The sequence below is a fragment of the Arachis hypogaea genome, chromosome 6 (assembly GCF_003086295.3).
Source record: "Arachis hypogaea cultivar Tifrunner chromosome 6, arahy.Tifrunner.gnm2.J5K5, whole genome shotgun sequence".
Lineage (NCBI taxonomy): Eukaryota > Viridiplantae > Streptophyta > Magnoliopsida > Fabales > Fabaceae > Arachis > Arachis hypogaea.
The window spans coordinates 1980106-1996468 of record NC_092041.1 but is presented as its reverse complement, the minus strand read 5'-3'; the positions used below and the strand labels follow the sequence as shown (position 1 = coordinate 1996468).

Below are 16363 nucleotides of genomic sequence, written 5' to 3'. Positions count from 1 at the left end.
TTATTTTTTTTAAAAATAGTTAGTTAATAATTTTTTAATAAAATAATCTAATTATTTGTGGAATAATACAAAATAAAATTTAATTATTTATATTTTTATATTACAGTATAAAATATCATTCTAACATGAATTTTGAATATCAAAAAGATATTATTACATAATAATTAATCTTAATGAATAAAAAATAAATCATATTTTATGTATTTATATATATTTTATAATTATTTATCTAAAAATAAAATATTATATTTATCATTTAAAAAATTATTTATTTATATACTAATATATTTTGTATTTATTAAAATCTATCACCTCTTTTTCATGATAACTTTTGATTTTTATTTATTAAAATTTAATAGTTTATAAAAAATAGCACATCCAATGCTTATAAAGCTTTTGTGCTCATTTCAGAGGCACCGCAATAAAAAGCCATAGCGAAACGACGTAGTTAGGATCCAACCAGATATAAATTAGAAGAATTTGCGGGGTTTTGTGATTTCCAATAGACTTGGGTCTCTGAAAAGCCAATCGCAAGTTTTGTGGTTTTCTTATTCATCTCAACACTCACCCTGAAGCTTAGCAGAGGCAGCAATGGCCAAAACTTATACCTTTGAGGAGGTCGGTAACCACAATCACAAAGAAGATTGCTGGATTATTATCCATGGCAAGGTTTGTTTTTAACTCTCATTTAGTTTTCTATGGATATCAAATCCAATCCATTGCAGCAGTAACAACACTTCATTAGATGGAAATTTTTTTAATTATATTGATTTCTACAGAGGCAAATTCATTGGATGCATGAAAGTATAAATAATTGAATGAACATGCATGGCTTTGCAGGTGTATGATGTGACCTCATTTTTGTATGATCATCCAGGAGGTGGTGATGTTTTCCTGGTGGCCGCCGATGGTACTTAATTAATTAATATCCTTAAACTGTTTGATGCTTCAAAACTATAAATTATATTGTTTCTTGCATTGTCTGTTTTACATTACAGAGAAGGATGCATCCGTTGGATTTGACGAAGTTGGGCACAGTGAATCTGCCATAGAAATGTTGGAAACATACTATGTTGGAGAGCTTGATACTGACACCATTACTTCTACCACTGTTTCCGACGGAGAAAACCATGCTCTGCCGCCACACGCACCCGCCGCCACCAAAACCAATCATAGCTTTGCTGTGAAGATCCTGGTGGCGTTGCTCATGCTGGCGTTGCCTTTTGTTGTTCAATACTATTATGGCAAAGGAAACGACCCTCCCAATGGTGAAAACTGAAGAACTTGAGCTACCTATGTAGTTTTATTCTTTTCAATAACGAATATCATTGCAATTCTTCTTTGTTTCTATGTTATGCTATGCCTTCTTGCTTAGCCTTGCTAGCTGTTCATTTAGATAAAGTTAACGATGTCTGGAGTTTTTATTGAATATTTGCTGGCTTTGAAGTTGATAATTAAGAGTCTTAGATAATTTAACTAAATTTTTATTTAACTATTCTCAGCTTATCAACTTCAAGTCAAATGTACCTCCTGAAATTTTTACATTGATATTTTCTTCTTTTTGGGATTGTGTGGCACTGTGGTCCAAACTGCACACTGTCAGAGACTCAAGTATCAGAAAATCTGCAGATTATGACAGGGCCTTGTTGTCTTGGGCCATGCAAAAATAGGTGGAGGTTCGCAGCTACGAATATGGTCAAATTTGTCGGCACCATCTTTCTGTTGGCCAGTCGTGAGGTTTATTTCATTGGGCTTAGACCAAATCAGAAATTGGGTCAGCTTTTTGACTTCTCTGCCTTGGTTTTTGCAAGCATTTACAATGACAAAGGGTTTATCTGATCGGAGAAAAAACCCAAAAAAAGAGCAACTTTGTTTATCTGAATAAAAATAGGGTGTTCCACCAATAAAAGAAGAAACAAAGGATGGTAAAGAAATTTGGAAATATTATGAAAAATAAGGATTAGAATTTAAAAAATAGAAAAAGAAAAAAGTTTACTTCTATTAATGAATGTGTGATCAGAGAATGAAAAGAAAATTATTTATAGTCAAATGTCTGGTTTTTAAATGACTATCCAATCAAATAATATTGAAATAGACATACATTCATAACAATACATTTATATAAAGAAACACATTTTATGTATCATGTATTATGTAATATTGAAATTCTAAATTCTAAAGCATATTGAAGAAATTAACATTTGTTTATCATATCCGGAACCTCCACGCACACAGATATGATATTAATTTTAATGAGAAATTTAGATGCTGGAGATTTGACATTCACTTGTTGTTTCTTTTTTCTTCTATTTTTGAATAAATTATTAAAATAGGACTCAAAAACTTATAATACATACAAAAATAATCTAAAAAAATACGAACAATAAATATATTTTTGAATGATTTAAAAATATATTAAAAAAACTAATAAATATATTTTTATAAGTACAAACGATTTAGTCATTTTATCTGAATTTTTGTGGTGTCATTTGAATAATTTTTTAAAAGATACATGCACAAAACTAAAGAAAAATTTAATTTCTATTTTTTTAATTTTTTAAAAATTTAGTCATTCACAATAATTTTTTTAGTTCAATTAACATAAAATTATCTTATTTTTTAATAATATTTGTAAAAAATTATATCAAAATTTAATTTCTAAAATATTTTTTTAAAATATATATTTAATATATAGCTATTTTTGTCGTGTTTTTAAATATTTTAAAAAATTATTTGTTATTTGTATTTTTTTAAATTATTTTTATCGTTTGTATTTTTTGGACTTATTTTTATTTAGGATACAAACTTTTGAGTGTTATTTTAATAGTTTATTTTTAATTCTTTATAAATAAAAGAAAAAACACTCTTTCCTATACGGTAAAAAAAAATTGATAACTACCAACATCAGATTAATCCTAAGCTCTGTTTAACAAATACGGTTATAAAAAATTACAAATTTATCTTACCAATTATCACTTCTAAATTTAAAAGGTAACCATAACCACCATTTTCTTAGTCACTGAAATTTTTAAATTGTATTTGTTTGCAGAAAAGTGTTTTCCTTAGCTTTAGCAAACTAGGCGCGTGTGTATCCGAGCAATTATGTATATGCATGGTTTAATGATAGTTCAATATAGGTTTGCATTGACTTAATGAAATTGAGAATCTTTTTCTAACACCCATGCATGGTTCCAACTTCCAAGGGTAAGTGTATGGACGGTCCTTTTAGTTGGTTGTTTGTTGTTTTATTAGCAGAAGGTGGGAGTGGGTAAAGGTGTGGTGACTATAGGCTTTTGCCTAATTTATTACTTTGAATAAATTAAACAATACATATGGTATAGATAGATGTGTGTTTAGGGTTACGTTACAGCAAAGACTTAGTTGGATTCTGGTCGCTTCATTATCATTACCCATATTTTCAACCTGATTATATTGAATAATGTATTCGACTGGTCATCAGATAAAATTTAATTATATTCAACCTTAATCGATTTGGAGATCAGATTTTAGGTCGCAGAACTCGAGCTGATTCAATTATTTGATTACACAATATATTATATTAAAAAATACAAAATATAATATATATATATATAATTTTTATTAATCCTAATCTAACTTCGATTACCATTTTCTTTTTTCTCATTATTTAATTTTGTTTTTTTTTTTTGTTACATAATTTTTTTTCTTTTTACCTTTTTTTTTTAATTTTTCTTACAAATTTTATTCTAATTAATTATCTGATTATTCGAACGGATCCAATCCGTATTTTTAATAAATCTGTTTATTTCGATGCTTTATGCATATTATGATGTTTTCTGGATTTCCAAGGTAAGCTTCAAGCTCCATTGATTGGTTCTTGTTGCTATATGGAATCTTTTGGTTTAATTTGGGGACTGAATTGAATTGAAAAACTTTTAAGTGGATAACTATAGTTTCATCTACTTTGGCTCTGAAGATTGTTCTGCTTTGAAATAATTGCTAAATTTTTTACTAAATGTAAGTATCCTGAGTTCTATTCAAATTTGAAGGCATATCCGATCCTTCATAAGCTTTGAACTCAAATTGTTACTGGTTGGTTATTCTAGTTTCTAGTTAGCAGTTTGTGATTGACCTGGTTGCTATCTTGAATGTATTGTTTAATTTTGATTTCTAAATAATAGTTATTGTTGGAATTTGATTAATGTTTGTGCTGATTTTATGCTTTTTAGTTCTATGTGTGATGCTAAATTGCTGATTAATTAAGGTGGTTTTGTTACTGATTAATTAGTAAAGGTGATTAATTAGTAAAGATATTTTAGTAATTTTATTTATTTTAGTCTTTATTTTTATTTTAAATCAAATAAAAAACTGAGACATAACTTAATTTTGTACATTTTATACTAAACATAATATAAAAATTTAATTTAGTTTTAATCTCTCAATTTTTGTCTCTAATTTTTATTTTTTAATTTTAATCTCTCTTTCAAACAGCCTAAATAAATCAAATGGAAACAATTTAAAAGGTTAAAGAAGATGAAATTCAAGGCCATGTCTTTGAAATGAGGAACAATTTGAAAAGGTTAACATAATTATTTATTTGATCAAACTAAAATAATAATTAAATAATTATTTACAAAAGATTAGAATACTTGTTAGTGTGTGACATTATAGGTTCGAGCAGATAGTAAATTAGTCATACTAAATTTACTAATTAAGGTTTGTGTTTAGCAACATTCATCAATGATCAAATAGTACGAAGTAATAATATTTTCACTAAGAACCCAAAAAGAACAAAAATATAATTATTTTCATCTTTTAAACTTTTAGTTAACCCTTAGAGTATGGTTTGATTGTCAAACTCTAACTTATTACCATTATTATAATAAATTATGAATGATTCATTTCTTTATTCATTCAAATTCCTTGGTTAAGGCTTTGTTTAATTCATTCACTATAATCTTAGAGCTCAAACTCATTACCATAGTTGATGAATTTCATATTGACTAACACTACAAGAAAAACGTTGAGAATCGTCAGATTTAGCAGCGTCGATTACCGGCGGATTTAGCGTCAGATTTTGTGTCAAATACAAGGCAGCTTAGATTTTTCGAAATGTTTATCGTCAGATTTTACCGACGGTAATTTGCTTTAGTGAAATGTTGCGTCGGACCAATTTATCATTACGTAGTCCGATGATAAATCCGACGGTAAGTTGATTTAAAATTCAAATGTGAACCCTTCTTCTTCTTCTTCTCTCTCTCTCTCTCTCTCTCTCTCTCTCTCTCTCTCTCTCTCTCTCTCTCTCTCTCTCTCTCTCTCTCTCTCTCATTGGTGGAGGTGCTATCGGCGTCACCATCACCTGCCAGAGCCTCTCGTGCCGCCGCTGCTAGACGTTCTCGCCGCTGGAGCTATCGATCACTGCTGGGAAGGTTGGGAACGCCGCCGTTGTTCTTTGTGCTCACTACCGTCGGTGTCGCCTTCACTACTAGTGCCACTACGCCTCTAGCATCCTACAGCCACCATCAAAGATAATTTTAGCATAGTTTTTTAATTTTATTAAGATTTTTATGTGGGTTTAGAATCTTTTATTAAATAGTTTATAAAATTTTTTTTATTAAATTACTGTAATAAAATTTGTGATTGGAATTTGGTATAGTTTTTTTTTACTATTTTTCAGATTTTTTTTTTTACTTTAGAATTTTGTTAGGTATTTTACCAAATTATTAATTAAATTATTGTAACAAAGTTTGTGGTTAGGGTTTGGTTTGTGATTTTTAGTGTTTTTCAAATTTTTGTGAGTTTAGGATTTTGTTTATATTAAGAATTTTGTTATCAAATAATTGATTAAAATAGGGTTTGAAATTTGTGATTAGGATTTTTTATGTTAATTTAACGTAAATAGAAATTATAATTCAATTATATTCAATGCCTTGTACCTCGATGTTGTCTTTAGTCCTGGGAAAAATTTTTTTCAGATGTGCACATTAGACCATGAATACTTCTTTGCATATATGTCCATATTCTCTCAAATTCGTCAACCTCTAGATCGCCCATCTAGTATAAACAAAATTTTCGAAGAAACCCAGGCCATCTAAACTTAGCAGTGGCATTCCTTAACAAATGCCAGCTACACAATCTGTGATGTGCACTAGAAAAAAACTGTACTAACCGCACTTTTCATAGCAAGATCCCTGTCCATCACGACAAACTTCGGTTGTTTTCTTTTATTGCCTCAAGAAATGACCGCAACAACCACGCATAGCTTTCTTCATTTTCGTTGCTTAAAATCGTGCAACCAAACACCACCGTCCTCATGTGATGGTCCACACCTGAGAATATTACCAACATGCATTTGTATTTGTTTCGACCATACGTTGCATTAAATCCCAGGACATTTTCGAATCCTTTGTTATCATAACAACTTGTACCATCGCATCAGAAGAGATTTTGAAGCCTCTTGTCACCATCTAACGAGTACTTCTAAAATAATTAAACTTGACAAGAACTTCAACGCGACTTCAGCATCTGTCGTGCTCGCCCATCTTTGCTTTTCTATTGCGTTATATATATCCTTTATCTCGAACCCAATAGTCTTGAAGCCCCCTAACTGATTGGTAAAAGTGCGGAATATCGTCGGCACTCACAAGCCAGCTTTTCTCATCGAATTGATTTGGTACAAATCACCTTCCTTTACTGATCCGTGTGATAGCATCAAACCCCTAAAACCTAGCATCTAGCATGGCATGGATATGGTTATCACAAAATTGTTCAACATACCACTGTCCACTAGTATCATCAACGTGCACCTTTATCCGAGCTTCACACCCGCACTATGTGATAGGTCGAGGATCCTTCTTCCTGTCTCCCGCTGCATGTGTTTCCCCTCTTGGTCTCCTTCCCTCGAGCACACAAATATCTGCCAAATGATTTCACCCTCCGACCTCTGCTTTGTTTAGCAACCCACTTTCGACCTTCTCACCGAGAATCCCTTAATGCGACCGTATTCATTATAGTCGTCATAAGCGGCCAACAAATTTATAAACTCCGTCATTAGGATGTCCTTCACTGTCAGGACTAAAAAATCAATTGCGTTAAACGACTCAATCCCATCAACAATCATCACTGATTCTTCTACTGTTATGTCTGCATCTGCTTCTGACAACGCTTTTGTTTCCTCCATAAGAACAGTTTCGCCGCTCATCCTATCCCCCCAACCTAAAACACACAACATAGGCCATGGGTGAACCAAGCAATGGGCTACATCAACATAAACCGAACAATAAAAAATTATAAACTTTAAAACTGAGAAACACACACACACACACCTGCGGCGCATGGATTCAGTTAAAATTAGATGAAATCTCGTAGCTTCGTTCTGCAAACCCATTCGCCTGACACAGTTCACATATTCCACTAAGTGAAACTTGACATTATCAATCATAAATACCAACACACAGCTATATCACACACATTAAAAAATAATCTCGTACATATGCCAGATTCAACTACAATGTAAGAACCAATAGCAATTTCAACACACATTTTAATAACTTTGAATTCCAATTCGTCTGTGTACCTCTCTAAACGGCAACGTCCAACATAAAAAACTTATAACCGTTGTCAACAAAATAAAAAAAAACTATACACATAGTACCGTCTGGACAAAGATTACAAATGGGTCCAAATCTACTATTTCATTATTTCTTCACTACATTCATTATATAAAGATTTCACAGCTGAACACATTTCATTAAATGGGGACTAAATTTTTCGTAAAATTTTTCTTTTCCATTTTAATTTTAATCTCCACAATTTAAAAACAACAACTACCCACATTAAATGCATAACAAAATCAAACATTTAAATTTTGTATATTCATATTTACATCGAACACCACAAACATTGGAACATCAAATTTGTTGTTAATTCGGAAACACGACAAAGGTACGATCCCCAATTGAAACCAATTTCGGGAGCATTCCTCCACCAACCTCTAGTGACATTATTGAATCGTAAATAACTCAGCCTGATCTACACAACATACATGCATCGCTGGTTGTCCCATGTGGTCCATTGCCTTCCTTATGGTGAATTACAAGTCGGCCAGATTTCGATTTATGCTTTCGTACCGATCAATCACTTAATCTCCTCCACCTTGAAGCGTCGTCGGCGTCCAAACGAAATTTTCTAGTGATTCCAACCCAACTTAATCCTAACTATTAATGGACTTTGATACTTTGTTGTAATAAAAAATTCGCATTTCGTAAATAATTTTGTCTATTTTTTCTAATTCTCTCCAAACGATACTCTTCTTTATTTGTGAACCAGCCCATATATTTTTTATTATTTTTGTTTGTAACCTGGTCGTTCAAAATTTTAAAAATACTTTCTCCACAAAAAAAATGCTCTTCAAAACAATCGACGCTTATCATTGTTCAGAGGCAAGATATGACAAATTAGTTCACTACAAGTAAAATACCTTTCAAGTATGAAAATGGCAAATACTGGACGAATCAATAAAATATGAATTGAAACTTTAGGATATCTATCCTTGATGACCTGGCTGTTCGCATCAATTTTTTCATCAATAACAAATACAAGATAATTTTTACAATCAATTTCATAAAAATGCAGGATGTATCCAACTCTTTTTAATTGATTTAATTATGAACTTAAGGTGATTATGATTCCTTACCTAAGTTTGAGCGAGGGGTTATTAAAGGTTTATGGTTTCCAGTTTAAGATTTATTATGGGTTAAGATGTAAAAACATAAAATTAGTTACATCTTTTGTGGCTATTTTGATGGTTTAAGAGAGTAGGTTTAAATAGGTGTATTAGCTTTGTACTCTACAACAGTATAAAAATGGAACAATATCCTTATCGAATACACTCAGATTACTTAATAGTAATACATGATATAGTTCAGTCTTGATTCTTACTTGAAGGCTTCGGTCGCACGGTCGCATCGACGGTTAAATGTTAGTAATTGTTGTGTTTTTATATTGCACCCCTTTTTGGTGAGATTAACCATCACCTATACCATACCATACCATACCATACCATAATCCATGTTTGCGAATTCCAACCAAGGGAAAAAGGAAAGGGACGCCATCTGGCCTGCCGATCCAAACAACAAATTTTGAAAATGATATTCCCCTTGTTGACTTTACATATAAATCAAGATAGTTTACAGGAGCAAATAAGTATTTCAAATTTTCAACATGTTACTAGCAATGTCTAGCATCCTTTATCAATCTTTTTACCCAAATTATTGTTAAATTTTAGTTGCATGATTGATCTTACTCATTTATATTAATAGAAAATGTATCTTATTATGAGAATGAAATTTTTACATGAGAATATGAGTTAAATAAAAAATTACAACAATAAAATATAAAAAATATATAATTTATTTTGTAATGTAATTAATTGTTTTAAACTATAAATTTGATTTTAAAATAAAATTAACAATTCACTTTTTAATAGAATAAAATTCTTTTTTATTTGAAAAACTTTTTATTATAAATAACACTATGTTTTTGTTATTTTAAAATTTAATGTTAAAATTTCTTAATTAAATTATAAATTATCTGTTATTTAAACTAATTTTATATTTATTATTTATATATATTATTAACTTATTTATAATATAAATTTTATATTTTAATATATATTTTATATAAATAATTAATTTTTATGTGTATGTATATATATATTATAATCCATCTAATAAATAAAAGAATAGATCAAATATATTAAAAAGTAAAAATTTATTTACATTTATAATAATCATTAAATAATTTTCGTGGTTAACACAGTTAGATGTGAGTTTTGACAATGTAAAAAAGAAAGCAAACAGCAGTCTACGAAATGTTAAAACGGCGTTATTTGACGTTAGCGAAATGTAGTGAGTAGTGACAGGAGGAAATGCAGAAAAGTCGCCGAGGAATTGGGACGTGGTGTGTGTGGAGTGTGGACCCTCCTTCCTCTCGCCACTCTGTCGGTAACTGCCTCGAATTCGTCGCCGCCTAAAAGTGACACGCCATACGAGGCAACTTTTCAACTTTACTATTTATTTATTTTTCTTTCGTAAAAGGCAAAATAATAAACAAAAGAATAGTATATACTGTATCTAGTACAGTAACACTAAATCAGCAACACCAATCTTTTTTTTAAAATGATTCAATTAGATAGATAGAGTTTTTGCATTATCGGGGAGCTCAATAACGCAACTACTCCCCTGACTCACTTTTTGATTCCTTTTCCTCTCAATTATTTAAACATCATTATGTCTATCTTCTTCCTTCTCTCCTCCATTTCCTAATACTGCCCTTCTTTTAGTTTCAGATTTCAAACAATCCTGCGGTCCATAGGACCTGTATGTGGTGAGGGTGCACACATCATTGTCGTGTTATCTAAATACTTTTTCCTTAAAAAAATTACTTATACTCTTATTAATTTATTTTTAAGAATGATGTATGAGTTATTTTTACACAAAATTTACTTTTTATAACATAAATAAAAAATATATAAGAAAGTGGACGTAAAATAAATATTATGCAAACATTATCTTTTACGAAAAAATCTAGGAGGCAGTAATTTTTTTGTTTTGTAACCAGCACTTAACTATAAAAAAAATGTGTAATCTCTCACTATTAGATGTAATCTCACACCACTAAAAATATTATTGTTGGTCAATTAATAGTTATAAAACACAAAAATTACTGTCCCTAACATTCCTCATCTTTTACTTATTTATAATTTAATGTATCATATGTGTAATAAATATTCAATTTTAAATGATAAAATGCAAGATTATTACTTACCAAGTTATCTTGAGTATTTTGAATATTTTTGTAGTTAGTAGCTTCTTAATGTGTATTTTATTGAAACTGGTATACCTTTCTAAATCCCGGGAGTATTTATTATGAGGTCTCCTGAGTCCTGAGAGAAGAGTGGTGGTGGTCGTCGTTTTAAGTGAGAAGCGTCCAGAAGGCAGGCGATGATCGTGCATGTGCGTGTGCGTGGTAGGTTAGGGTCTACCCCTGCACCCTTTTTTTTTTCCCTCTTTTGTTGTACCCTTTATAAACCCCGCTGATCTCTCCATCCCCCATTCCAGTTTATTCTCTCTCAAGTGGCGGCCGGGAAAGTTTTGTTTTGTTGAGGGGAATGTTGTCTGGCTCGAGGACCCTTCCCTTCTCTAAATGAAATAAGAGTCGTCGGACCAGGCTTCATTCCCCCCAATTACTCGCTTTCACCGATTCACGTCTGAGCTGAACCGCTGCCCCTACAAGGTTTGTTCTCTACTCCTCCTTCCGTTTCATCTTTTGTTCTTTTTTCCATTTTTACTCACTCAAATCTACATGCTCCACTTTTCTTTTTTGGTGTAATAATAATAATCATCAACCTGGCTGCACAAAAATGATTTTCATCATTACCTCCTTTTCAGATCTTTCATTTTCATTTTCTCATCTAAATAGTTATCATGATGTTTCCTCTGTCAGTTTCATCATCATTACCTATCTTTCTTCTCATTAACTGGATCTGATCCGATCTGTCTCTTTCTGCCATTTTTTTCAAACATCTCGTTGCCTTTCAACCTCCCCCTCTTTTTCCTTTGCCTTTCTCTCTCTCTCTGAGGGTTTCAAACTCTACATTTTGGTCCTAATCTCTACAATTATAAGCTAATGATGTACCCTATGTGAAGAACCAAGACGGGACAGGATAGGCGTTATCTTTTGTCAACTTTATTGTTATGATGATGAGACACATTATTGAGGCCTGAGTGGTTCAGGACCAAATTCCGAAATCTTGCATAATGGATCACCTTCTTAATTTGTCTGGATTTATTTCAAATTGAGAAACAACAAAGTCATAAGCATTTAACCACTCTCGTGATTTGTTACATCAATTCAGGTGCTACTATCTGGCTCTCTACTGCTAGCTTAGCTCTAGGTTTATAATGTCGCAGACCTTAGTTTATTTTACTGTCTTAGCTTATCCTTTCTTAATTCCTTATATACAGGATACAATTACTTTTTGAAAACCCGTATTTAAGTTCTTTTTCTTTCACTTTTTAACCTTACCTTTATATCTCATTTTGAACCTAAACCCTAATTCAACACTTCCCATGTTCATTTCTTTAGTTCAAAAGTGAATTTTCACTAAGGTGGTCAGATGGAGTATTAAAAGTGAGAGGAGAAAGAAAAAAAGTTATAATGCTTAGTCATCACTAAAGCCAGGGTTTTTCTTAGATCCTGAATTTTTTAGAGCAACTAGAAAGATATCCATTTGATTACAATCACATAAAAAATCCAAGAAATATAGTCAAATGCTGCGAAAGGAAAGGCTTTTTGTGCAAGAGGTAAGGATTTTTTTTTTTTTTTTTGGGGGCGCTTCCTTTATATTTAACCTTTTGATTTCTTCATGAACATAAGCTACAGGGTTCCCAAAGAGAGAATGAGAAGCTAGCTAGGGCCATAGGGAAACAGTCCTTATTACTCAGCATTTAGCATTTGCTTTATTTTATCACCCTGCTTATTGTCATTGATACTTGCACGCAATGTGTACTTTAAGCACACACGCCTGCGTTAATTGGCATAGAATTTGGTATTTCTCTCGTCAATTTGTGTAGGTTTGAAATGTTAATATGATTCAGACAAATATAGTTATGATGGTATCCATATTATTGTCCTCACCGGTGTTCTAAAATGAGAGTAGTTGCTGTAAAGTAACTGTATGAGGAGTGTGCGAACGCTACATATGTTTTGAGTGTGAGATAAAAAAGTGCTCAGTTTGGGAAATTGGATCTTTTGAAACTTTCTGCAAACAAAAACAAAACATACAAAAAGTTGAAGTGAACTCGAAGCCAGATGGGTACGTTTACTTTAATTTGTGTTTCCCTATGCATTATTATTATATTGTAAAGCTGAGTCAGATTTGTTGAATGTTGAATTCTTCACATTTTTTGACATCTTTTTGTAGGACTGTTTGGGTAGGAATTCGTTGATCTGGAGGAGTTGCATTGGTAGATAAGGGTATAGTACAATGAGGCTGTCACACTTTCTATTCGGTTGCCCTTCTGTCACACATACTATATATTAAGCTCCTTTTGGTTGATGTATATAACGAGACATAAATATAAAAATATAGACATTAAAAACATGGATATAAAATATTTGTGTTTGTGTCTTGTGTTTGATAAAAATAAAAAATAAGACACATATTTTAAAAAGACTGAATTATCCTTCATTCTATCACAAATTTTACTGTTATTACTGTATATCTATTATCCCAAACACTACATGTCATCACCATTGAATTTTTTTTCTTTTAATATTTTTTATTTTTTCTAATATCATCTTAAATTATCATTCAAATATGAAATATATATATATATTGAAAAAAATAAAAAACTAAAACTCAGAATTTATCAAAGATTAATCAAATAAATAAAAAATTAAATGTATAATTTTTTTTGAAGAAAATAGAAAGATAAATTTAGTTATAGAATCTAAAAGAGGAAGAAAAAAAATAAAGATTTGGGGAGATAAGAGGACAAATTTTAAAATTTCAATAAGGGTAAAAGAGTAAAAAATTAGTGTCTCACAAGTTGTGTCTTAGTTTCTCATTAAATTAGAGGTACACAAATTTAATATTTTCGTGTCCATCCGTATTACCACTGTATTTATGTCGCAATGTCTATATCTCTCAAATCAAACGCTGCCTTATAGTGCAAACAAACATACAAAGATCGTATTTTCTCGTATAAATGGACAAACACCTACACACATTCTCGTGTGTGATGATTTATGTTTATTACATCTTCAGGACCAGAGATATCAAACTTCTAAGAGAAAAAAAATCCTAAACCGTTCTTGGCAATAAACTCAAGATAACGAGATTTTGATAAAAAAAAATATCTAATTCGATTTTTGAATTTTATTTTTACGGAAATTATTAGTATATATGTCAAAAAAAAGTCAATATTATTTTTTTTGTACAAAAATTAATTAGTGCAAAAAAATCAGGATGAATATATTTTTTTTGTCAAAAATCTCATTGTCCTTTTAAAATAATTATTAGGAATCGAATAGAATATTCACTCAACTTCTAATAATTCTTAATTATATGTTATTTTTATATGAAAATATTTTAAAAGTTACGTCTTATATACGTTAATAATAAGTTTAATTATGTTGTTCATTTTTATAATTTTATTAAATTTATAATTAAATTTTATAATATTTTTAATTTTATCATTAAATTTTTATAAAAATATTAGAATTAATAAAATATTTGTTAACAAATTTAAGATATTCATAGTTAAAAATTTAACTAAAATTTTGACTATATATTTTTTAAAAAATATTATATTAATTTTAATATTTTTCAAATGAAAAAAATCTCATTAAAAGTGAAGAGGTTAATGGTGATGGCAAGCGTGAAAGATGCATGTGATGGTCTTGTGTAAATTAGAGGTATGTAGACAATTGTCAATTTGGCGGCACATACATCTTCATGCGTGCCTGATCGGAGCTTCATTGCTAGCTATTTGCATCATACAAAATTATGTTTGTTTTGTATTTCTTGGATAAGCATCCGAATAAATAAAATAAAAATAATGCTTCTAATTAACATACAAGCAATATAAATGATGAAGTTTATTGTTTTTATGGTCATGAAAATATGAAAAATGATTGTTTATATAAATTCCCATGACTACTTAACGGGCTGAGATACAGGCTGACCCTGTAACCTCCAGAGCCCAAGTTAGTTTCCTCATAGCCCTATCCCAACAACGTACTAAACAATATCCTGGGCTTCTGGCCCGCATGCCAAAAAGACGTACTAAACAAAATATTTTGCTTTATTTTTTCTATGAACACCTGAAGGAGAGAAAAGGAAGGTACCAAACATTATGAAAGCAAGACAAACCAAAAAAAAAAGGAAAAAAGAAAAATAACATGAGGAAAATTAAACAAGAGTCTTGAAGAAAGTCAAATAATATTAATAATAATATAATAATAATAAAAAATAAATAGCAATGCATTATATTTTCTTACGTTTTACAACTGGATCGAATTTTTTTAAATAAAAATATTAGTAAAATAAAAATAGAAAAGTATTGGGAGATAAATTACAGTTAAAGTTTTAACAACTATAATTAATAATTATTTATTTAAAATTAAAAAAAAATAATTCTAAACAATCAACATTAATAATTACCATTTTGAATTATAACAATTAGTTTTTCATCACTATAATGTTGTAGGATCTCGTCCAACCCCCACTCGAACTATTCTCACCGTCGTTCCTCAAGAGTGCTGTCATTCCTTACGATTTGCACCGCAGCGCCTCCCTTGCAATTCGCAACGCCGTCGACCACCGCAGAGCCGTTTTTGTAGCAATTTGCCAGGCCACCGACCACTATAGTTAGGGGTGGCAACAGGACGGGTAGGGGCGGGTTTTTGCTCTACCCGACCTCGTCCCGCCGTACACCAACTCGCATAGTACCCGCCTTCTACCCGCGGGTAGTAAAACGCTGAACCCTAACTCGCCTCTGCGGGTACTCGCCCCGCCCCTACACGTCCCTATAATTATTAAAATCCAATAAATAAAATTAAATTTCAAAATTTATATAACCATCATCACATACATAACATAAATTAAAGTAAAAATTTTAATATGATACAATATTATTAATCATTTACTAATTATTTTACATATATTATACATATTATATATTAAAATAATATATTATATATATATAGCGGGGCGGGTATTACCTAAACCCGATCCCGCCCCGCTAAAAACCCGACCCGGTGCGGAGCGGGTAGGGACGGGATGGGTACCCGCGGGTTCGGGTGGTATTGCCATTCCTAACTACAGTGCCCTCCTCGTTGTGATTCACGGCATTGCCACCACCGCCACAGCCCTTTTTACACATCTGAGTGGTCGCTGCTGTAGGTCTTTTGAGCCAGCGCTGCCGGTCCTTCCACGTCAATCGCCTCCTGTCACCAGCCCGTTCTATTTGGTCGCTGCTGCAGGCCTCCCGGGAGAGCAACCCCAACGCATTATTTTCGAATATGAATTATGTACAGTCACTCAATAGTCCAATCTCTCTCTCTAAATTTCTGATTTGTCCAAGTGCATGTGTATGGTATTTGAATTTTAGATAATCAAGTATGCACTACTTTTCTGGAATTTTTATTAGTGTTATGTTGTTTCTGTTATAAACTATGATGATGAGGGTGGCAAATGTTGGATCTGTATCAGAATTCATGTTTTTTTTATTGGATCCTTGTGGAATTTGCGTTGTTTGTTGATTTTAGAGATTTGTGTTTTGTTATTGCTAATGAAGATTATTTTTGTTTTGTTGAT

General features: G+C 31.2%; 1 protein-coding gene and 1 long non-coding RNA gene across 3 annotated transcripts; both read left to right on the top strand.

Annotated features, from left to right (window-relative positions):
* Positions 1–446: 446 nt before the first annotated feature.
* On the top strand, positions 447–1348 carry LOC112698039 (uncharacterized). The gene is made up of 3 exons (XM_025751465.2): positions 447–669; positions 841–910; positions 999–1348. Exons 1-3 carry the CDS (start codon positions 592–594, stop codon positions 1277–1279), a joined length of 429 nt encoding a protein of 142 aa, XP_025607250.1. The 5' UTR covers positions 447–591; the 3' UTR covers positions 1280–1348.
* Positions 1349–10864: 9516 nt separating this feature from the next.
* Positions 10865–13214, top strand: LOC112695271 (uncharacterized). 2 transcript variants are annotated; one of them, XR_011862061.1, is made up of 3 exons: positions 10865–11011; positions 11100–11274; positions 12965–13214. It is a non-coding gene; the product is annotated as an uncharacterized lncRNA (long non-coding RNA). The 2 variants fall into 2 exon arrangements; XR_011862062.1 differs by having other exon boundaries at positions 10883–11007.
* The last annotated feature ends 3149 nt before the right edge of the window (positions 13215–16363 follow it).

Excerpts from the sequence above, each read along its gene's own strand:
- LOC112698039 (XM_025751465.2), top strand. The coding sequence starts at position 592 with ATGGCCAAAACTTATACCTTTGAGGAGGTCGGTAACCACAATCACAAA. Across the intron at positions 670-840 it reads GGATTATTATCCATGGCAAG|GTGTATGATGTGACCTCATT; the intron begins GTTTGTTTTTAA and ends ATGGCTTTGCAG. Across the intron at positions 911-998 it reads TTTCCTGGTGGCCGCCGATG|AGAAGGATGCATCCGTTGGA; the intron begins GTACTTAATTAA and ends TTTACATTACAG.